This window comes from Mesoplodon densirostris, chromosome 17 (genome assembly GCF_025265405.1).
Source record: "Mesoplodon densirostris isolate mMesDen1 chromosome 17, mMesDen1 primary haplotype, whole genome shotgun sequence".
Lineage (NCBI taxonomy): Eukaryota > Metazoa > Chordata > Mammalia > Artiodactyla > Ziphiidae > Mesoplodon > Mesoplodon densirostris.
Genome location: NC_082677.1, coordinates 68,610,488 through 68,633,043, shown reverse-complemented (window position 1 = coordinate 68,633,043; position 22,556 = coordinate 68,610,488). Strand labels below are relative to the sequence as shown.

At 38.7% G+C, this 22,556-nt stretch overlaps 1 protein-coding gene across 2 annotated transcripts in view; it reads right to left on the bottom strand.

The window, feature by feature from the left end:
- Positions 1 to 22,556, bottom strand: part of ITGBL1 (integrin subunit beta like 1) — a 206,057-nt gene that overhangs the window by 94,632 nt on the left and 88,869 nt on the right. For both annotated transcript variants that reach the window (XM_060079597.1, XM_060079598.1), the window contains exons 3-6: positions 18,106 to 18,252; positions 12,617 to 12,739; positions 8,139 to 8,279; positions 5,404 to 5,544 (exon numbers count right to left, since the gene is read on the bottom strand). In XM_060079597.1, the coding sequence (XP_059935580.1) occupies positions 5,404 to 5,544; positions 8,139 to 8,279; positions 12,617 to 12,739; positions 18,106 to 18,252 (552 nt within the window). The remainder of the gene's footprint in view (positions 1 to 5,403; positions 5,545 to 8,138; positions 8,280 to 12,616; positions 12,740 to 18,105; positions 18,253 to 22,556) is intronic.

Here is a 22,556-nt window from a genome sequence, read left to right as displayed (position 1 = left end):
AGTTTTTCAAATCTAGGTGAGTATATATACACATATATTTGGCCTGCAGGAGTTAATTTCATTGATTCTAACAAGGATTCCTTTAAACTCTGTAGGCAGAGGATCGACAAAATGAAGGTACAGAATGTTATTGTTTATCCCTGACAGCAAATATGCAGAACATACATTAGAGAATTGCTTTCAAAAGACCTATGAGCATTGTTTGAAAACACACACACACACACATCCATGACAACGAAAGAACAACATGGTGTCTAGTTTGGGTATGTAAATGGGATCACAGCCTGAACTGCATCACAAGGGCAGGGATTTGGCAGCAAGAGACACATCAAGTGGCATCACGGCCATGCTGAGCTTTAAAGGCTCTCAGGACATTATAGGCGAGCGTGCTGACACCAAAACTTATTTTTTTCTTGGTAATCATTGAGCTCTTTTGTGTTAAGCTATCCAGCCTCAGAAACATCAATCCAGGACAAATGTAGTTCTATCCATTCCAGAACACTATTCTTCCACAGAGGATATTTCTTGCCTGAAAAATGATCAAAAAATGCTCATGAACTGGAATCTGATATTTACAAGTAGCTTCCTACGAAGTAATATGAAGACCATCAAGAGAAAAAAGTTGGGGGGGATAAGTTAGATCTAACTAGTACTTGATTTTTTAAAAAAAATCCATTTGATATATTATTTTCCCTTTCAAGACAATGCAAACTGGATATACATAATCATTTCCTTCAGTTTCTTTCCTTAATGCTTTGGTAATCCACAAAGACAAATTTCCCCACGTAATATGGTTCTATCAAAGGATTCCACTTCCCAAACCAAGGGAATTCTAAGCCAGGACTAACTTTGTATTTTCATCATTTTGATAGGCAGGAACAAGCTGAAAAGGTGCAAAGTCACACTGCAGCATATTTTTCCTATTAAGGGATTTAGGGAAATAGACCAGAGTGATAAACAGCCATCAGGAATAAAGAAGTTATTTCCTAATCAGAAAGTCAATTCAGGGGAGCAGCTCATAGAATTGAAGTAACAGAGCAGTTGGTACACTTCAGGATGGCTGGTCATGCCCCTGTCATTTTAGTCACACTCAAAATTTGTCAATAGTATCATCTTTGAGCCGTGTGTGTGTATTTTTGTGGGTATATGAGTCATGTTTGTGTGTGGATGAATTCATGTGTCAGTGAACAATATTTAGGAGTGAAAGAAAGAATGAATACAACTGATTTATTTGGAAGCAGGGAACATGTTTCAAAATTTGTATCCCATCCCCTATAGCCATGATGCCTTAGGCACAAAATATTTACATTTAAGTGCATTTCTGAATAGATGAACGGATACAGTGGGAATGAATGAATAAAATGCGAAGGTCAGTTAAACAAGATAACTATAATCCAATGGGAGATTTCCCTTGGACTTAAATAAGCTCAACACTCTCAGGAGGGCAAGAATGGGAGCTAAAAATAAAGCTGCATTTCATCTGAGCCTTATTACACTCCAGCCCGGCATAAATCACTAGACAATATCCACGTACTTGGGGTACTTCCGTCTTGTATCACTAAGGTATTAACACATTCAGTAATCAACTGCATGGCTCCCTTCCTGTGGTGCAACCTCGACAGGCAATTAGGAAAACTGCAAAGACTAATAATTCACTAAGCATCATATATGGAATTCTACAGACATAGTGGGAATGAAGAAATACTCCAGAGACTGATGCCTGCCCCAGATCAGAATGATGTTCAGAGAAGCTTAGTCTTATAAGAATTTGGGGCATCCAGAGGACAGCTCTTCCTTACCAAAATAAAGTAAAATTGAAGAATTTTATTTGCATCACTAGGAGATTAAATTACTTGAGTACTTAGGCTCATGTAATGTGTTTTCAGATGACACTTAAGGGGAGTGTGAACTTTGTCAAGTTGCTTAATTTCTTTGAACATTTCCTCTTCTGTTAAAATGTGGATGAGAAAAAAAAATGTGGATAATCACGTCTCCTTCTCTGAGTTAGGGCAAACATAAAATGGAATGAGGTGTGTGAACGAACTTGATGGGTATCTAACAGAGCAGGATCTCTGTCAATGTGTTTCTTCTTTCCTAAATTTCTCATTTTAAGTCTGGGAGACAGGCTGTGGAGAACTATCCACATTTAATTCACTTCAACAAATAAATAAAATAATCATAATCACAGCCTGATGTTTTATTGCTCAAATCACAGCCTATTACCCCATCACCTCTTCCCACCCCTACCTGTCTACACCCAGGGCATAGAGACCACGTACAAATTCTCTCCTAAACTATTCCCATGAGAAACTCTACCAACCACACAACCATAACTGCCTGATCACTAAAATTTCTCTATAATCTTCTAGCATAGGGAAGAATGGAAAATGTGAGAAAGAAGAAAATATGGAGCAGGAAGGAGGGATGGATTAGATGAAGTGGAAGATTTCAGATTCCAAAGAGACGTCCTCAATGGCTTCCACCTGCCCCACCTATGTAGTAACTCTAGGCCTAAATAACGTGCATCAGGAATTGTGAGCTTATAAAAGGATCCAAGTGTCAGCCTAAGTGTCAATGCCCATCTTCACCCCACGGCCCTACTCCTCACGGTGAGATGGACTAGCTCACATGACCCTGAATTATCACTATGATGTAGTCATTTTGAATTTTCCAACCTCACTCCAAAATCAGGATCATGGGTTTAACAAGAAAGAGTGTTCCCTATGTTTAAAAAAAAAAAAGCATCCTATCAGAAAATCACAAAGTTACGATTTTTATATGTAGTCTATCTCTTTATTTTCCTATTTTAATTTATGTGAATTCATGTTTTATCACACAATCTTAAAAATGACAACCTTAAATGGTGTTCCCTGAGCCCCAGTACAGTTTTTTCCTGACAACTCAGTGTTTATGACTCTGTAAATTCTCATGTTCAGTCCTGATCCTTCAGAGTTGCATATTCAACAGGCTGAAAAAAGTGATTGGCTTTGGTTTGCCATTGGTCCTCTATGCCTGATATGTCTAGAAACGAATTTGACAATGTTCTTCTATATTCGCCATTTCAGTAAATGGCACCAACATTTACCCAGACAACCAGACTAGAAACCTGGTGACTATAGCACTCCACTGCCTAAAACCATCGCTAGCATTGCCTTTAGAACAGAGTCTAGTTCAGCAGCAAGGCAAAAAGTCCTTCAGTCCTCATTTCTTGCTAGCTTTACCCTTTGTTACTTGTACATTCTGGTAATAACCAAATTGATTCTAGGCCCCTGCACAGATCTTATGCCTCTTTCCCCTCTGCCTGGGATGCCCATCCCATCCCTCTTGACCCATAAGCCTACCCTTTAGGGCAGAACTGCACGTGCACAGTGATCCAAAAGCATCATGCGATGCATGTCATACATCACCACCTCTGTGCAGAGCCTCACCCTCCTAATTAAAATGTCAAACAAGCCCAGGCCCCGAGATTCTCAACCCCCTTCTCTGCTCACTTTAGTCTACAGCACAATGGCCATGAAAATATATAGCACTGACCTACTATACATTTTGTTTGTTTTTTGTCTCTCCAGGCCCACAAGGATGTAAACTCCCCAAGGAGAGGAATTTTATCTGTTGTGTTCATTGCTACGTCCCCAGTATAAGTAAACATATGCATGAGTATGCCAATCTCCCACACGATAGTATATTGAAATGTATGTTTACGTGGCAGTTTTCTTTGCTAAACAGTAAATTTCTTAAGGTCAGAGCCTAGGCTTTTTTATATTTTAATCCCCTAATATCTCACACAGTGCCTATAGCATAATTAGCACTCAATAAATGTTATATTAAATTGAAGTTTAAGTTTAAACAAAGATTCATTCAGTAAAGAAAGAACCTTTAGATGTCTTCAGATTCAGAGACCTTGTTAATATTCTGATTTTAGCTGTTAGTGGTGGAGCCTTCAGCAGGTTATGGAATTCCCTGAACCTCAGTTTCCCCAATTGTAAAATGAGAATAAATATGTTCCCTATGTCATAGTCTTTTATGAAGAACAAATGCAAATCTGGGAAGTGTTTTACAGATTGTCTGGCATACAGAAGTCACTGAATAGCTGTTAGCTGTTTTATTCCCATGGTGTTGATAATGAGGATAATAAAGAACACTCACCCAGAATGAATAACAGAAAAGCCTGGGAAGGGCATAGTCTTTGGTCCTTGTCTCTGGCATTGGACTGACCCCATTCCTGGGGTGGGACAGTAAAGACAGTGCCACCAACAACTGCACAGAGCCCTGGGATGGAACCACAAATGAAAGCTGCTGCCTTGTGAAGTGTCTTTTTGAGAATGTGGTCCCCGTGAGCTACATGGTATACTTCAATTTCTTTGGGTGTGTCCTGCCAAAGGACAAAATGTTTAGGAAATGTTTTAGGAAATTCTCCCAAGCACAAGGGATCATCAGAAGAGAGAAATTCTTCTGCAGTGGGAAGCTTTAGCAGCAGGCTCTCCTCAGCCAGGACAGAGAAGTCTTTGCAGTTGCATAATCATAAATAGGGCAGCTCTTTTATCTCCCTTTGCTGGCAAACTTTCTGTAGACAAGCAGCGTTTCCTCTCTATATCCTTGTACCAACCAAGCAGTCAAACATAAAGACGTGTATATGCCCATGTCTCTGTCTTCTCGATTGTCCAATATAACCAGACTGAAAATGAGTAACTCTATTTTTGCTAAATGACACTTTTTCAGATAAATCTGACTGCCTGTTTTTTTTTTCCCCCCTTTGCTCTATTAGAAATTCTGGTAGGATTTTTTTTTTTCCTTTGCATTTAGATTACAAACTCCATAATGTCAAGGATCATATTTGTCTCCTTCACTGCTGGTACCAGTGGCCCAGAGGCCACTGGCAAATAGTATCGAGAGCCTGGCAAATAGTATCTGTTCCATAAAAATTCATGGAATAGAATTTCTGAAACCACTAATTGATATTCAATTGTAGGCTGCACTGCAGAACAATTTTAGTATATAAATCATACCAAAGAAGCAATGCATTAAACTACCTATGAGAACTATATTGCCCTAAGTCTTGTACTATATTGATATGGCTGCCATAATGGTACCTCTCCTGTTCACGGTCAGGTCTGCTAGCTTTGTATTTTCATGGTTGAGTATTCAATACTTGGAGGTAATAGTTCTTCTTGGTGAGGAATTAGACTAATTTTCAGAGAGTGGGTGCATTTTCATCTCAAATCTTTGCCCAATGTGTGATTCCTCTAACAGTTTTTCACGTTGCTTTTAGGAGTGCTATGGATATCGAATTCTTTAGAAGGCACGTTCCATTCTTTTACGGTTTCTGTGAGAAGCCGAGTAAATCTTGAAAATGGGGAAATGATTATTTTATTATTTAAAAACAGGAGTTAGGTGAGCACTTACCAGAACAGAAGTCATCAGAATATCTGTCATAGACAGCCTTGCAGTCCCTTTCATCACACTCACAGGTGTCCCCATGAATATCCCCCCAGTCTCCAGTCGGGTCAACATCATGGCAAGAACATTCACCACACACACAAATCCCTAGAGGGTAAAAATAATTTTAAATGGGTCTAGTGAAGAAAAATCATGAGAGAAAGCATCTTACACATTGCTCTTTTTTTTTCTGTTGTTACTTTATATTTGGAAAATACACGTATTCAGGGAAAATATTCTATAGAGGAAAACACCATCTAAAGTTAACAGTAGAGATTCTTTAATAAACAAAAGTTATTATCGATGTCTATACTTTGTGCGATCACAGGATGTGAAATGAGCACCGTGCTGGTTTGACTCGAAGATAATACCAACACAATTAACGTAAGATGTAATCCTTGCTCTCAAGAAGCTTACAATTTATTTGACTAAAAAAAAACGCTAATGAAAAACAAACAAGCACCTCAAGTACTAACGTTTTGTAAACTAGGACATAAATACTGTAAGAGTTTGGGGAAGGGGAAATCAGTGTGGGCTGAAGTAATTAAGGTAGATGGCTTGGATAAGCATAGAGAATGGGAAATGTTCTAGGAGGACTGAAGGTAGAACAACTCAAGGAAAGTCAAGAAAGCAAGAATGAGCAAAGGAGGGTGGGAATGGACGTGGGGATCCTAAGCAGACCTGACTCATTGGAGCAGAAGGTGCATATTAGGAAGACTAAGAAGTAAGGTTGGCTGGATCAGATGAGCTCAGGTTATAGAGGACATTGGTGTAGGTGGAGAGATATAACTTTGGTCGTTTGGAGATTTGTATAGGAGAAATGCTTAGTTGTAAATCATATTAACTTTGTGTGAATTTTAATAATCATCTTTAGGGTAACCAGTTAATCACTGTGAAAAAAAACAAAAAACAAGGTTAAATCCCTTTCTTACCTCTTAGATCAAAGTAAATTCTAGCTAGATTAAAGATTTAAGGATATAAAATACAACCATAAAATATGAAATAAATTCATTTTTATTCAAAAGCCTCAAAGCAAATTATTTAAAGGAAAAAAGTAAAAGCTTTAATGACATAAAAATCTAAAATTTTGGTTGGGGGCAAGACACCAAAAACAAACTAGAAGATAAAAACAGCTGAAACAAGTGGTCATATGTATGTAAAAGACAAAGCTAATTTCACAAAGATATAAACAATTCTTATGAATTCATATCTAAAGACAAATATGCCTACAGCAAAATAGACAAAGGCAAAGAACACCAACTGGCAATTCTGTGGAGAGAAGTTATGATGATAGATAAACATAAAAATGTTTACCACTCAAGCTACCATGATGAAGGGGTGAAGGACTTTTAAACAATAGTGAGTTAGAAATTATTTCAGACATACGATTGACAGAAATAAAAAAGACTGTTAGGATCAAGAGTTGGTGAGGGTATGGAGTACAACATGTCCAACTTTCTGGGTGGCAATTTCACAACATATACTTTTTAAATGTGTGTTACATATAACAGCACACTTCAATTAACATATCTAAAGGAAAGGAAAAGTACACAAAAGTACACGTACAGGGATATTAAATATGATGGTATTCATGTTATTGAAAAACCACTAGTTGCCTAAATGTTCATCAATGGGGAATTCATGCAGTCATGGTCCATGCAGAGCTTATATATTAAAGGAAAATATAGGTGAATTAGTATGATACATAATCAGATCTACTCTGCAAAAATTAAAGACAGGACTTTTCTTTATAATTTTGGTCCAAGGTCAGGCCTTTTGTTTTCCTTTCTCTCTATGTACAGAAACCTGGCGCATTTCACTCTTCTATGACAGCCTGTAAAAAGATAAATTCGGTTGTGTGCCCAGGATTTCATGTAAGCATTACCTATTAAAGTGTATCATTCATTTAGAGAAATGAAAAAAAAATAAGTTTCCAGCTTTCTAGATTTTTACTACTGTATAGAAGGAAATTGACCACTCACTGATATCTTCAAGTAGTCAGAAGAGTCCAACATGGCTCTTTATCTACCAGTACAGCTGACAAAGGGAAAAAGAACAAGTATTTGCAAGGATTTTCCTAAAAGTGTTTAAAACTATTTGACTTGATATCAAACGCTTAGTTAACTCGCGTTAAATTATATGTTAGCAATACTAATATATTTTTTAAATTCCTGCTTAAAGTCACTCTCAATTCCACATGGCTATATTTTGTTCAATATCACATTTTTATTATTGCATGTAAAAGTTAAATGACTCCATATCAATTCTGTATGGCAACACAAGCCTTCAATTTACTCATAATTAAGACAAGAGGTTTTTTTGGAATGCTCTCCGGATAATTAGATGCTCATGCTGTAGATAGTTCTGTTAGTCAAGAGACATTCAACAGAAGTATCTACAAGAATTGCCTTTTCCCTGTACTATGCCATTTCTGGATGGCTGCCAAAGAAATTACAGTCCCTCTGTTAACTATCTGCTCAGTGAAGCTGAAAGTATGACAGCAACTTTCTTATCTTTCTGCTTCCTGCCCAATAAAAAATAAGAAAGAGAAGCTTGTTGGTATAGGAAATGTTGATTTACATCAAAGTCAAACACTATAAAAGATGACTTCCACATGGAAGGAAATACAGAGAAATGCTGGGTTAATAATTAAGAGGTTTGTTTTTTTCCCAATTACATAGTAACGAGTACGAAAGACACACCTCTGTTACTGCAGACTCTGCCATCTGGAGATGTGCATCTTCGCTTGCTCTCCCAGGGGGTGATGTCACATTGGAATTCGCATTTATCTCCATGCCAACCAGCCTGGCAGTAACAGTTTCCACAGTAACACTTTCCGTGGCCTTTACCCAAAATGAATTTTATACGGTGAGGAAAAAAGCAACTTTTAAAAGCAGAATTAACTTTCTACCTCTTGGTGGTCATTTTTGCTTTTGGAAATAATCCACCTGCTCCACAGCCCTTGCTTAAAATAATCAAATTATATAGTTTGCCCCTAAAACATCATAGGTGTGCCTATACCTACATAATTACACACATAAAGCAAGTCAAGGTGTCCTCTAACTTGTCCTAGCCAAGTGGCTGATTAAAATGACAGAATTTTAAAGAAATGGCATGAAAGACTGTGCAAGTCTATTATGTTCCGATCTCAGATGTGTACATCAAACTCAAATGTATATAAGCATTCACTCTAAGAGCATTTCTTGATATTTGAAATCAACCATTGAGAAAGCAATGGTGCATACTTCCCTGGATGCACCTTATTAATGACCATTTCTTAAACCAGAGAAAATACTTCATCTATTCATTCAACTGTGTCCTGCAAGCTGTTGTGTCTTACCACATGGAAAAGAGTTTTCAGCTAAATCATGTTTAGTAGTCATTTAAACTACTAATTACAAAGAAAATACCATGAACCCTTGGTCTTACAATCAAATTCCCCTCCTATCTGTCAAGAGGATACAAATGCTAGGTAAGGAAAGCCCATCATTTTGTGTCCAGATGCCTCCACACAATTTCAGCTGCCTCCATGCTGTAAACTGTTACTCTGCTTGTTTGTACTTATGTCCAAACAATCTGTAATGAACAGTCACATCATCACTTCCTGCACCCATGTCCAGCAATCCTACAAATTCCCAAAAGATGACAATACCTTTTATCCCAAATCACTTTTTATATCCTCCCTTTTTGTAGTTATGCTACCCAACCATGAATGTATGCTCTTGTTCTTGCAAATCTGATGAAAACCAGGGCCATTTTGGTTTTTAGTCTATTCTTTGTGGTTTACAGGAATTTATGGTTTATCAGAGTCTATGGCTAAAGCCTTTGCTCTTGCCTCTCTCTTCTCCAACAGTCATCATCCCAGAGGGCCATGGGAAACCAATTGTGAGGCTATTTTTCTTTCTAAACACTATGGCATATCTGGCCAATGGCATGAATGTCAGTAGGGCCTGAGACACTCACATATGAAGGGAGAAATACAGTAGAATATTCTGGTCTCATGACATTCTTGTCTCTCAGATGAAACTTCCTGCCAGCAGGCATACGTGAGAGAGACAGAGAGAGCGAGAGATGAAGAGAACGTGCTATAGCGAGATAGAGAAAAAGAGACAGGGACCCAAGCATACCATGCCATGTTTTCTGTCTAAATGAGCTGTAATCGGGGTATCCACAGAAAACCTCTTTTTAAGCTAATAGACAATGATCATTTCTACAGCAAATTTTAATTTGTTCACTTAAGCAAACATAAAGGCTATCAGATGATTCCATCAATAATAAAATATAAAAGCTATACTTTTTTTAGAAACTTCAAAATATCTCTATATGTATACACACACAAAAAAAAATCACATTCCAGTATTACATCACAAGCCTTAGGAACTTGAGGATTACACTGGAAGAAAGCAAGATAACTTTTCTAGGAGTCAGGTTTTTCTTTAAAACTTCAAAAAGTAGAATTTCCGCTATAATCTCAGAAATCTTCAGAAATTTATTCTTCTGTCATTGTAGGAAATTTAAGATGCTATCTATGTAAGGCTTACCATGAGATTAACAAATGGTCATAAATCTTCATTCTTCAAACCCAAATTCTTTGTACATTTATAAAATTCAGCATTGAATTGGGGTTTTACTAAAAAATCATTGAGGTAGAGGCGAGTAGGATTACTAGGATAAATCATGTAAGGCTATACTGTATGCAGATATAGGTGGAAAATTAAGCAGATATATTCATAGCTCAAATGAAAATACTGTAATAAGACATATCTGAATAATTGACATAAAATATAAGCCTCAGGGCTTCCCTGGTGGCGCAGTGGTTGAGAGTCCGCCTGCCGATGCAGGGGATACGGGTTCGTGCCCCGGTCTGGGAAGATCCCACATGCCGTGGAGCGGCCAGGCCCGTGAGCCATGGCTGCTGAGCCTGCGCGTCTGGGGCCTGTGCTCCACTACGGGAGAGGCCACAACAGTGAGAGGCCCGCGTACCACAAAAAAAAAATATATATATATATAAGCCTCAGGACAATACACACTCCAGACAAGGAGCATCATTCTCTGCTTTGTGCAAACTAATGGTGTAAGAAAATCTGCTTTTGAATTGCTCCATTATTGGGCTGTAGGATCACCTCTCAACAGACTGGTTTTACGTGAATGACACATGGAAAAATCTAGAATCCCAGTCAAGGTCATCCCCAGAGGCTGTTTACTGGAGTGCTAGTATCTGTGGTCAGAGACTTTGCACCATGAAGTTGCTTTAGCCTCAAACCAACGGAAATAATGAGTGGAAAGCTTGAGAGTTAAACACTTCCTGTTGTTTCCAGTTCAATGTTTATATTTACACATGCAAATAGACTTTGCTTTGGTGGTGTGCATCAGAAAACACTGGCTTCACACATGTTCCCTTCCTCTTTTTTGATCTGTAATAATTGGAAATAAGATATCAGGACACACACATAATATCTGTGGGTAGATTTATCTATTTTTTCTAATTATTTTGGAATGAACCCTTCAGCAGAATTGTCTGAGCAGCATCCAGCTTAGGTCACTGGCTTGAAAAATGAAGGTTCGTGTTTGTTGGTTTTATCTTGGTTGGTTGTACAGCAAGGAAACCAGAGAGAAAAAACCAAGCTGACCTAAACTAAGAGCATCTGGAGGACCACAGGAATTGAAGCCACAATGTGTTTCTGTAAACAAAAGGACAGCTTAGTGACACTGCATGGCCCTCCGGCTCCCCCTCGCCCCATTTGCTCCTGATCCTTCAAGGGAAAATACTCCTCTGATCACCCATCTGGTATGCACGATAGGATTCCATACACGGAGTCTTTTCAGATTTCAACGAAAGAAGCAATTACTGATGGATAGAGAGATGAGGCCAGAGGTAACCAGGTTAAAACGCTTAATAACAGCGGAGAAGAATTTACCAAACTGAAGGGATTCTCACTGCTGTTTACTTTCCTCTCCTGTGCCAGCACGACTGAAACTCTCTCTGGGCACAAGCTTGCAGATAGGTAAGCAGAAGAGAAGGGCACTGCGGGTGGTGAGAAAGGCTTTTCTCACGGAGCTCCAAACTCCAGGGCAATTCTCTATGGTGAGGGGTCAACAGCACAGTCTTTGGCATCAGACAGACAGGAGTCTAAATTCCATTCAACCCTGGTAAGTCATTCCAAATGCTGGTAAGTTACCCAATGAAGGTGAAGTACTTATTGCAGTGCTTGACATTAGCAAGCATGCAATAACTGGTACAACAGAAAAATGGACTGAGGTAATGGTGGTCTGTAGAAACAATCATGAAAAAAGTTATCTAAGTGTGCGGTGGGGAGGGGTAGATTCTAGGCTAATAATCCTATTGGCCTTCAATGTCCCCAATAGGACATGAGACTATTTGAAGTTTTATGGTTCCGAACAGGAAAGACAATGCAATTAAAATATGCAATGGAGAGATTGGGATAAAAGAGGCAGAATAAAAGCAGTTAAGGTGAGCAGAGAAGATAGAGTCCAGCTAGGACCACTACAGAACCATGCAGTTGGCCTGTCGCCATATTGATCTGGCTCTCCTTGGGAAACAATCTGATTTTGCATTTAAAAAGTACTAGTCTGCTCTAAATATCATCTGATATCATTTATATGTGGAATCTAAAAAAATTATACAAATGAATTTATTTGAAAAACAGAAATAGACACACAGATATAGAAAACAAACATGTTTTACCACAGGGGATGGGATAAATTAGGAGTTTGGGATTAACAGATACACACCACTGTATAAACAGATAAACAACAAGGACCTACTGTATAGCACAGGGAACTATATTTAATATCTTATAATAACTATAATGGAAAAGAATCTGAAAAAGAATATACATAATATGTGTGTATACATATACACACACATATATATATCTGAATCACTTTGCTGTACACCTGAAACTAACACAACATTGTAAATTAACTATACTTCAATAAATAATCGTTAAAGAATAAAATCTATAAACAATTTTTAAGATGTACTAGTTTGCTCTGAATGCCTTAGTCTAACTTTCCCTATACGAAGTGTATTCCAAATAAACATAGGTTCAACTTAAATGAGTAAACTTAGCACAGAAATTCATAGAAATAAAAGTGCAATGAAATAGGTGAAAAAATCAAGTACTTTTATTAATTTCTGCCAAGTTAATATACATACCTCCACATATTTCTTCTGTTTCATCATCTATGCATTCTCTATCATCACACTCACAAAATTTACCATAAACGAGTCCATTTCCATCTGAATTATCACACTTACACCTGCCACAGTGACATGTACCTAAATCATTAAAACAGAGCAAAAATTATTGTTAAATGCATATAAATTATAATTAATGAATTTTAACCTATCTCTTTCATAGATAAAGCCAATTCGAATCAATTTAGTATTCCAATTAGGTTTTACTGTGGGTATGATGAGATAGATAATAACATTCTTTCTTGAGATTATTGTAGCCCAGCAGTTATATTTTATAGCACACAGCTATTATGATTGACCTCTAATAGTTTCATGAATCTGACCTCCCCAAGAGCAGAGCTACTTTATACATGTCCATCCAATCAATGCGTGAATGAATATCTTCTAATTACACCTGGGTCTTAGGTGAACTAAAGCAGAAAATTCTAAGCTTTGTGAGAGAAGTAACCTTGCTTATCTTCCTCACCAGTTATTTACTCAATGCTTTGCACAATATTTGAACATATTATTTATATAATGAATATTTGTAGAATTCATTATCAAATGCATAAATGAAAACCTTAGGTGTCCCTAATAATTTCATACCCACAGTGTTAAACTGATAGCCATGTCATTATGACTATGGGACCAGAGTGGGTTTTCTTATGCATAGAGTCCTGGGACCTCACCAAAACCTCAGGGCAGCTCAGGGTGATACAGAGGCACTGGAGTCATCTAGTCTACCACACACAACATACCCAGCCAAGTTTGAGGATTTGACTACAACCCCAAGAGTGATTTCACTGACAATAAAACGGCATTCAAAGGATATTGAGAAGTAGAATGTCCATTTGAGGAGCTTCCTTTTTAATGCTTATTTTAAATTTTTAATCGATCATCACAGCAGTCACCATAGAGTAATTGAGACTTTGCCATTCACCAGTATCATCCTAGACTCTGGAAATGCAATGGGAGATTGATTCAGCCATAATCCTCCTCTTAAAGTTTTATATGAGTAAAAAGCAATGTGATAAAATCAGGGGAGAAGTGCAAAGTGTTGCAGAAACACATAGTAAGGGGATTTAACTGAGACCTGGTAGTCAGAGATAGAGTCCCTGGGGAATGGCTCTTAAACTGAGAACTGAAAGCCAAGTAAAAATAATAGCTAAGAGAATTGAGAAGGTGAAAAAGCCCATTTCCAGCAAGAAACAACAGCAAAGGCTCTGAGGTAAAAGAGGAAATAAGAGAAAAAAGAAAAAGACAGCTGGCGTATAGCAGAAAATGAAGTGGAAAATGTCATGAAAGGAAAAAGGCAACTAAGGATGCAGTTTACAGAAGTCTAAGAGGTCACATTAAACATTTCCAACTTGAATCAAGAAGAAAAATGAGAAGCCATTGAAATATTTTCAACAAGGGAGTCATGTGATCAGGTATTCATTCCCACCCTGTTACTCTGGTTGTCATATGGAGAATGAACTGAAATGAGGCCAAGTGGATATGAGGGAATGTTAGTTCATTAGTCTGCAGGAAAGAAGATAGAGGCTGACCCAGGTCATGGCTGTGAGTTTAGAAAAAAGCAAATACACATGGTGATATTTTCAGGAGAAAGAAAAGATGACTCGGTGACTGGGTATGAGAGGTAAAGGATGGGAAGGAACAGAAGATGATACTATGGATATTTGAAATGAGCTACTGGATACTGGCAATTCTGTATGTGGTGTACCAGAAAGAGCACAGATTTAGGACTAAGGTAGATTTCCAGGCATATCCAGGTCTTAATCCCCACTAGCTATACATATTTGAGGTCATTACTTTTATCTCTAACTCTCAAATTCCTTATCTGCAAATAACGTCTTCTTCATAGAGCTGCTGTGTGGATCAAGTGATAAATACATCACCCAGTCATCTATCTAAAAATGCTACTGTGTCTAGCACACTGTAGACTTCCAGAAAATGTCGGGTTCTTTGTCTTCTCCCATTAAGACATCGAGTATATTAGCCATATTCCCAAATATTTTCTCCAGACACATTTTATATTTATGGATCCCACTACTTCCTGTTTTCATACTCTCTGCATGATTCTGTTACACAGGTCACTTGTGATTTGCTATCCTCTGTAAGGGTTCTTTCTCTCACAGTCACATATAAATGGTGATTCTGCAGAATTTGAGCTTGTTATTTTTCTTCCTTGAGAATACTTGTGTGAATTTTACTTCTATTAAACTTCGTTTTCTTGCTTTTATTCCCTGAAAACTATTTTAATTTATAAAAGTTCGTTTCCAATCTAATGCTACAATTCATGGTATTGCCTCATCTCATTTTGTTCTCTAATTATCACCCGTCTTTTTCATTTTCACATTTATTTATGCTGTCTTTCAACCATCCACGTATCCATTCATCAAATTTTCTCATTGCTTATTATATTATTGGCGAAGTCATAAGTGCTATAGAAGATAAGATGGATAAAATTAAAACTAAGTAAATCATAGACCAAGAAGAAAGAGCTAGGTGATTGATAATTTTTACATATACATATATCTATATGAAACCAGATGATGCAAAGGCATTTGCAACAGATTTGTGACAAATGCTATAAAGATAGTATAAACCTCAGTCTGGCTCTGTGAAGGAGGAAAGGCACAGTAGGGGAGTAAGTTCTTGAGTTGGCACTTGATGTATAGATAGAATTTCAACAAGTGGAGATGGAGAAAAAACTTGTGATGTTGAAGAAAGAGCCTGGGCTAAGGAATAAGGATGGAGAATTTAACAGTGAAGAGTCTGGCTTTAGTGTGGAAAAAAGGGTAGGCTAAAGGCAGACAGTATAGGATCAAGAATATTGGTCAAGAATTTTAGAATTTATCTGTTGGAATGCCAGGAGCCCTTCATGGGTAGGGAGAGAGGTGTAACACAGTTAGGGCTATGTATGCAGTCATTGTTTTCAGGAAAGACGGGAAGGAACAGCCTCTGCCTCTGAATTCTACAACTTCTCACTGACGTCCCCCACAGGCTGGCTCACTCCAATCCACACATCTGAACTGTTCCTGGGTGATGCAGGAAGTTTACAACAGTTCAGAGACTTCCTGTCTTACTCATCAAGTAGAATTCACAACTGAGGCTCCAAGATACGGCATATGGAAGCCCAGGCAAAAGTGCCAGACTCGCGTGTTCATGCTGTGTCATCCTGCATCTCTTTCTTGGTTGCCAGTTAACTCAGTTTCTAGGATTGGTCTTCTGTTTTATGCTAGATTATTTTAGCTCTGACTTTTCATTCTGCCTAATATAGCTGCCTCTTTCTAGGATGACTCCCTGTCTTGAACACCAGCATATACTCCTGATGCAATGGTGCTGGAGCCTTGCTTTGCTCTGCAGACTGTGCCTTGCCATTCTGCACCCCTACGGAGTCAACTTCTGGAACTCCTTTAGTCCCCAGCTCCATCTCCATCTCCCCCTGCCCTTCAGTCTTCGGCCCATTCCATATACCTCCTCTTCCCCTTCTGTTCCAAGCTGCTTCCTGCAAATCACGCTGCGATATGACGGGGAAAGATTAGTATAGAGAACTCAGACACTAATGCAGTTTGGGGGCAGTGGTCCTGAACTAGGCTGGAAGAAGTAGGCATTAAAAGAAAGCTATGTGACAGTAAGATCCCCAAAGTAAACCTGAAAGGCTTAGAAACTGAGAGGAGAGTAAGAGACAGAAAAAATGATTGTGCTGCCTGTGGAAATTGTCTAAAGACACATTAAAGGACATCGAAGAGATATGACAGCCAGACGTAACACTGCCCCTAGACTGGATCCTATACAGAGGTGGGCGCAATGATGTAAAAGGCATTATTGGGTCAGTTGACACAACTGGAATATGGACAGTAAGATTACATAAAAGTATTGTACCCATGTTTAAAAAATAGAGGTAGAGATACCTTAGAAACGTATTTTATATCTTATCCAATGTGTTTCATCATCTATTGAAACACTTCTGTAAATTTTCTCCTTTAAGATGTGTTGATGTAGTGAATCATGCATTTAGATTCCTTAACATTGAAACATCTTTGGATTCCTAAACTAACCCCTATGTGGTTATAATGTGTTATTAAAAAGAAAAAATAATCCTGGATTTGAAACCCAATCAATCAATCAATTAATCCATCCATCAATGTGAAAATAGAGTACAAAGAAACAAAACTGAAATTGATTTCAAGTCTTATTACTGAAAGAAGTTTGGAAAACATGAAGTTTTCAAACAAAAGAGGCTATATGGTGAGTGTGTGTGTGTGTCTATGTGTGTGTGTGTGTATGTGTGTGTTTAGAGGGTGAGTGTCATAAACAGGAAGTAGAGAAATTCTACTGAGAGGAAAAGAAAAACGGAAGTGCTGGAGAGAAGCCAGGAGAGTATCAGTGAACACAGAAAGTAATCTGACCGTTAGCACTTTCGTCCCGGTCCCCCGGAGGCACCACTCACAGCTTGCCTTGGCAGTAGACCTGATTGCTATCAGCAAAACACCCTACTGCACTGAATCTACACAGAGCAATTCCTGTCAATCAAAGACTGTGGAAAGCTCCCAGCTCTGAATGCAGAAGGACTCTACCAACAATGGGAGCTTCAGGGGGGAAGATACTCATTTATGTGGTCAAAGCCTGGCCTTTAGCATGCAGAGCAAGAGGATCACACCCCTGGATCTACGTAAGAACTACCCAGAGAACTTTAAAAAAAACCCCACTATAGTCCATATCAGACCCAAAAGCAATTAAATCAGAGCCTCCAGTGTAGGACAGGAGCATTCTCAAGTTCAACCAGGGCTGAGAAAAAACTGACTTTGAGGTTCTATGTACCCAACTGTTAAAAGAGTATTTAATTATAGTAACACTGGCTGAACACCATTGAAACCAAAACCCCAGTTGTTGTGTTTTATATGATTTTGGTAATTAATTTTAACAGCTCCTCTGTAAATTTCTAAGAAATATTTTTAAATGACGTCTATCAGATATAAAAATACTTTAGTCAAACAAAAATCTTGCTCTCACTGTATTCTGCAATGGTTTTCACATCCAGGGCATCGGAAACCCCCATGAGATTTGAAAAGTTTGGTTCTATTTGATGCCAAGGTATAAATTCAAAGCACCCTTGATCTGTAACAGAAGATAATTAAGTAGGTTTATACAAGTCCTTTTTAAAAGGATTAATCCAGCATTCGAAATCACGGCTCACAATTTACCTAAAATGTTGTCAGGGTGGTGTTTCCAGGGACTGTCCTACTTGAAGGAGGCATTTGGAACAGCTGGAGAGCATCCAACTTGCCAGTCTCAGCAAAAGGACATTTTCCCCAATTGATTTATCTGAATTTCACTTCAAAAAAATATGCTCAAAAGCAGTCTCACTCAGAGGTTCAACATTTCTCAACGCCTGCCTATTTCCACTAAAAACCCACGTTGGATTATTTCATTTAAGAATTCTCAGGGCATTGAATTCTTACCTGCATTAGAGCAGATGATATCTTGAGAATTCTTGCACATGTGGTTGCTCTGTTTCTTTGTCAGGGCACAGGTCGTTGGGTACTGGCAAGCATCCCCAGACCATCCTCCATCACATCTGCACTTTCCACAGTCACACGCACCGTGGCCTGAGAAGTTAACAACATCCCGTTAGACTCAAATGCTTTTCCAAAGGAAACCATTACTGTAACTAAGGACCTTAAGAGTGATGTTGGTTCTGGACCGAGCTATAATCAATTCAAACACAGGTATACGACAGTGACTGAGGGGTAATCCTATGTATATACCATATAATGAAGTATGTGGATTTTATTTTCATAATCAACTTCAATAAATCATTCTAAAAACATTCACTTAACTCATAGAGACATTAGGATAGATAATAAACCAGAGGTCTGAAAAGCCACATGATCAGAAAATTTAGCACTTAAAGGAGTCCACCTAGCACCGGCATATTCAAGACACAAAAGCCCCGTAAAAACAATTTCCATTTAACTGCATTTTATAACACATGAAATTCCACTAAACTAAACATTGGCCTTATATTTATTTGAATTTGATATGTAATAAAATTGTATAGATATATTAAATACCACTTTGGGATAAGATTGACATGAAAACTAAGTATATATTTTGTTTCTTGATGGGGTAATCTGGTTCAAGAGTCAAAAGGCTAAGAGCCATATTCATCTACTGCCACAAAAATTTCTCAACCTTCCATGCTCTCAAATCAACATTTTGCTGTTTTTATTGTTGTGGTTATTAATTTTATTAAGTCCTGCTTGAAGAATCCTGCTAATGTTTTATTGAGTACATATTAGAAAGAAGTACAAAACACATACAAGCCTTGGTCTTTGCCCTCAAGGAACTTACAAACTGAAAAGTTGAGGCTAATATGCAAAGAGGATTGTGTTATCTTCAGCCAGAAATGTTTGTTGGACCTTATGTTAAGTTGAGGGAGGTAGTCTACAACCTACAGAAATAAGAGGGGAAAGATTTTCTACACTTCCTTGACTTTTAACTGGGCCTTGGAAGGTGAGTAGAGTTTGAATGGGTTACAGAGAGAAAATTCTTGTATTATTCAAGGTAACAGTACTATGTCTTAATGCCTGAAATTCATAGCCACAATGGAATGGAATCATTGATCTCAGGCCAACAGTCATTCGAGGTGGCAGCCAAAATCCACATGATGAAGTCCAGATGGTCGGTCAGAATGAATGGCTCAGAGGCATGCCATTTGGGCATGCTTGGCAGAGCCTGGATCTGTGATTGGCTATGACTTTAAAACTCCCCTGCATGGGGCCCAGTCCATGTAAGTGTTTCTATTCCTGTTGCATTTTTCGAATTAATTATTCTATTTTACAAACAAAACCTTCCCTGCACCCTAATTGTGATTCATTTTATCAAGTGCACATTATTCTGTCAAACTGATTGTATCGTCTTGCATTCCTGTCTGGTCCTACATGATATTGTCAATCTCAGCCAACTTGGTATCATTTACAAGCATAAGTGATCTCTCCTGCCAACCATCCAGTCTATTTATAAAAGTATTAAGCCAAATTCTTGAAGTGGCTAAGCCTCTTTTGGTGAATTAAGTATCTCGGTAACTGTAACAACTCTTTAATAATATTAGTGTATTAGGTTAAACCACATGAAGTAGCCACTTTTATAAGTTAAATGTCAGTCATGGTTCATCCCAATAAAAAGGCTCCATATCAACTGCAAAGAAAATAAAAACTCTTTAGAAGAAAATGAAGTATCTAGAATAAAAGAATACTCAGTGCTTCTTTTATATTGGATAGAACATCTTAAACTCCAAACTAAGGTATATATGACAGAGGTGGGTAATGGTTTGTGGGTCAAAGGTTACAGAGTTTTGAAATGGAGGGAGATTTGGAAAAATAAGGAAAATGTACAGATGATAGGAAAAGACTTATTCATCCCACACTGACCAAATGAAGCATCAGCAGAAGGAATATTTTAGGTGCTTACAACCCAAAGTTAGTCCATGGAGGTCCAGTTTCAGAAACTTCTTCCATAAAAGGTTCTATGATAAAATAAACATGGAAAGAGACATGCTATATTCTTCTCTTAGTGTGCCATGATATATATTAGCACACTGAAGCCCATCAGAGGTCCTTTCATGAAAAAGCTATTTAACTTTACATAGAATATACAATTTTTTTTGATTAGGGGGCCCTTTTTCCTTACAACTTATACTAATATCTTGGGCACACACTGTGTCAGGTAATGTGTTTTCAGCTTTTCCTGTAGCATCTGATTGGAGGCAAAGATGACAGACAATGTAGGACAGGGTCCTCTGTCTTTATGGTCTTTCTAATCTTCATGCCCAGTAGGGCCTTCTTGATTCACTTTCCTCCATTTAGGAAAGTAAATGAGAACCGATTTTTTTTTACTGTCAAGAATTACCAAGTAATAGCCTGTACAACCTTATTTGGAGATAAATGTATAATTTTTTTTTTAGAAAGAAAATAATCTTCTATTTCTACTCTTTATCCAAGGTTAATAAGAGCTTTGGCCAACCTCAGGGAATGAGGTTGCTGTATTATCAAAGCAAGGTAATCTCCATTACAGTGTCAATAACATGGCTTCGGCAAACATCTAGTTTTGCAAAATAATTTATCTACTGTGTATTAGTTTGCTACGGCTACCATCCAAAGTACCATAAACTGAATGGCTTAAAACAACAGAAATTTTCTCTCTCCCAGCTCTGGATCCCCAAAACCTGAAATCAAGGTGTCTGCAGATCCATTCCTCCTGGAGCATCTGAGCAAGAAATTCTTCCATGCCTCTCTCCTACCTACGGATGGTTGCCTGTGATTTTGGTGCTCCTAAGCTGTGAAAGCTTTCCAGGCTCTGCTTCTGTCTTCGTGTGGCTTTTTTCTCTGTGTGTCTGTGTCTTCACATCTTTCTCCTTATGAGTGCACCAGTCATTGGTGCCCATCCTACTCCAGTAGAGGCTCATCTTAATTACACCTTCAAAGACTCTCTTCCCAAATGTCACATCCACAAGCACCTGGTGGTGGGATTTCACCCGTCTTTTAGGGGCACACAATTTAAACCTCAACAGTTGCAAACAGTAGGTCCTGATTATCCTCTTTCCTGCTGTATAGTCATGTATAAGATGGGATCATTTTTCTCTCTTAGATATGCAAATAAATCGGCTAGAGCTGGCAGCAAGCCCCGTCCTCCCCGTTTCTATCCTACACAGGGAGGGCCTGAGAATTCCCACAGACTGCCCGGCCCAGGTCCACATGTGCTTCCACAGCTCTGCCAGCCCCTGCCCTGCCCTGCTCCTCCTGCGGTGGCTGCTCCCTGACCACCAGCCCAGCCTCAGGACATCTGCACTGCCACTGACTGGGGGGAGAGCCACAGCAGGCTCTGGAAGAGATTTGGGGACCTTCGGGGTAGAAGGTCCTGGATCCCAGGCACCTCAGCCCAGGGGAGCAGAGATGGCAGGGCCCAGCGCTCCAGGTGGCGATGTCCCCTTGGCCTCTCAGGCATCCCACCCCACTCCGCCTTGGGAAAGGATGGCAGAGGAGGACCAGAGCAGAACCCCTCCTGTTGTCCAGGTCGAAGGGTGGCCCTTGCCCAGGGCACTATGAAGTCCTAACCAGCAGAACATCCACCATTCCCGGCTGTCTAGACCACTCCAGTTCTGGCTCTTCTCCAGATAACTCTGTTTCCACAACTACAAAATACCGTCTTAAAACGAACCATCCAACATCCTTGAGAATAAATCTGTTGCCCTTCAAATATGTTCTCAAGGAGTCAAGAGAAAACAAACACACAAAACAAGAATGTGAGAGAAATGCCAAAACAACCCCCACAAAGGAATAAGGATGAAAAAGCCAAAGGCTATTCGCGTTGCTCCCAGGGCTGTGAGTCGTGTTGCCAGTCGCTGGAAAGGGAAGACAAGTCACGGGGGAGGGTAACATCCAGTAGTTTAGTCTCCTTTTTTGGGTAAGAATATGGAGGCCTGGTCGGCTGTCTCCAGTGCTTCCCAGATGAGCTAAAGCCTTGATCACCACTGATCCAGGAAGGGCATTCCAACAGAGACAGAATAAAATGGGGTTTGTGATTCTTAAATAAACAATGCAACTGCAGCACTACCACCGCTATTCCGTGACCCCTTTTACAAAGAGATGCAAAGGCACTCATCTATTCCACTCAGAGTGATGATAAGATACACTAGTGTACAGTGATGAGAAGTTGATGCTTTTTTAAAAAAGTTAAAACCAACTGTTTCCAATTGGAAATACTTTACCAGTATTGAAGAACTTTAAAAAATCAATTAGCCATTTGCATATACCAATGAAAAGTAATAGTACCTTTCTTTGCCAAACGAACAAACAAAAAAAAGCTGAAGGGGATGGCACTTAACTCTCCTCCAAGTCTACTGATACTTTGG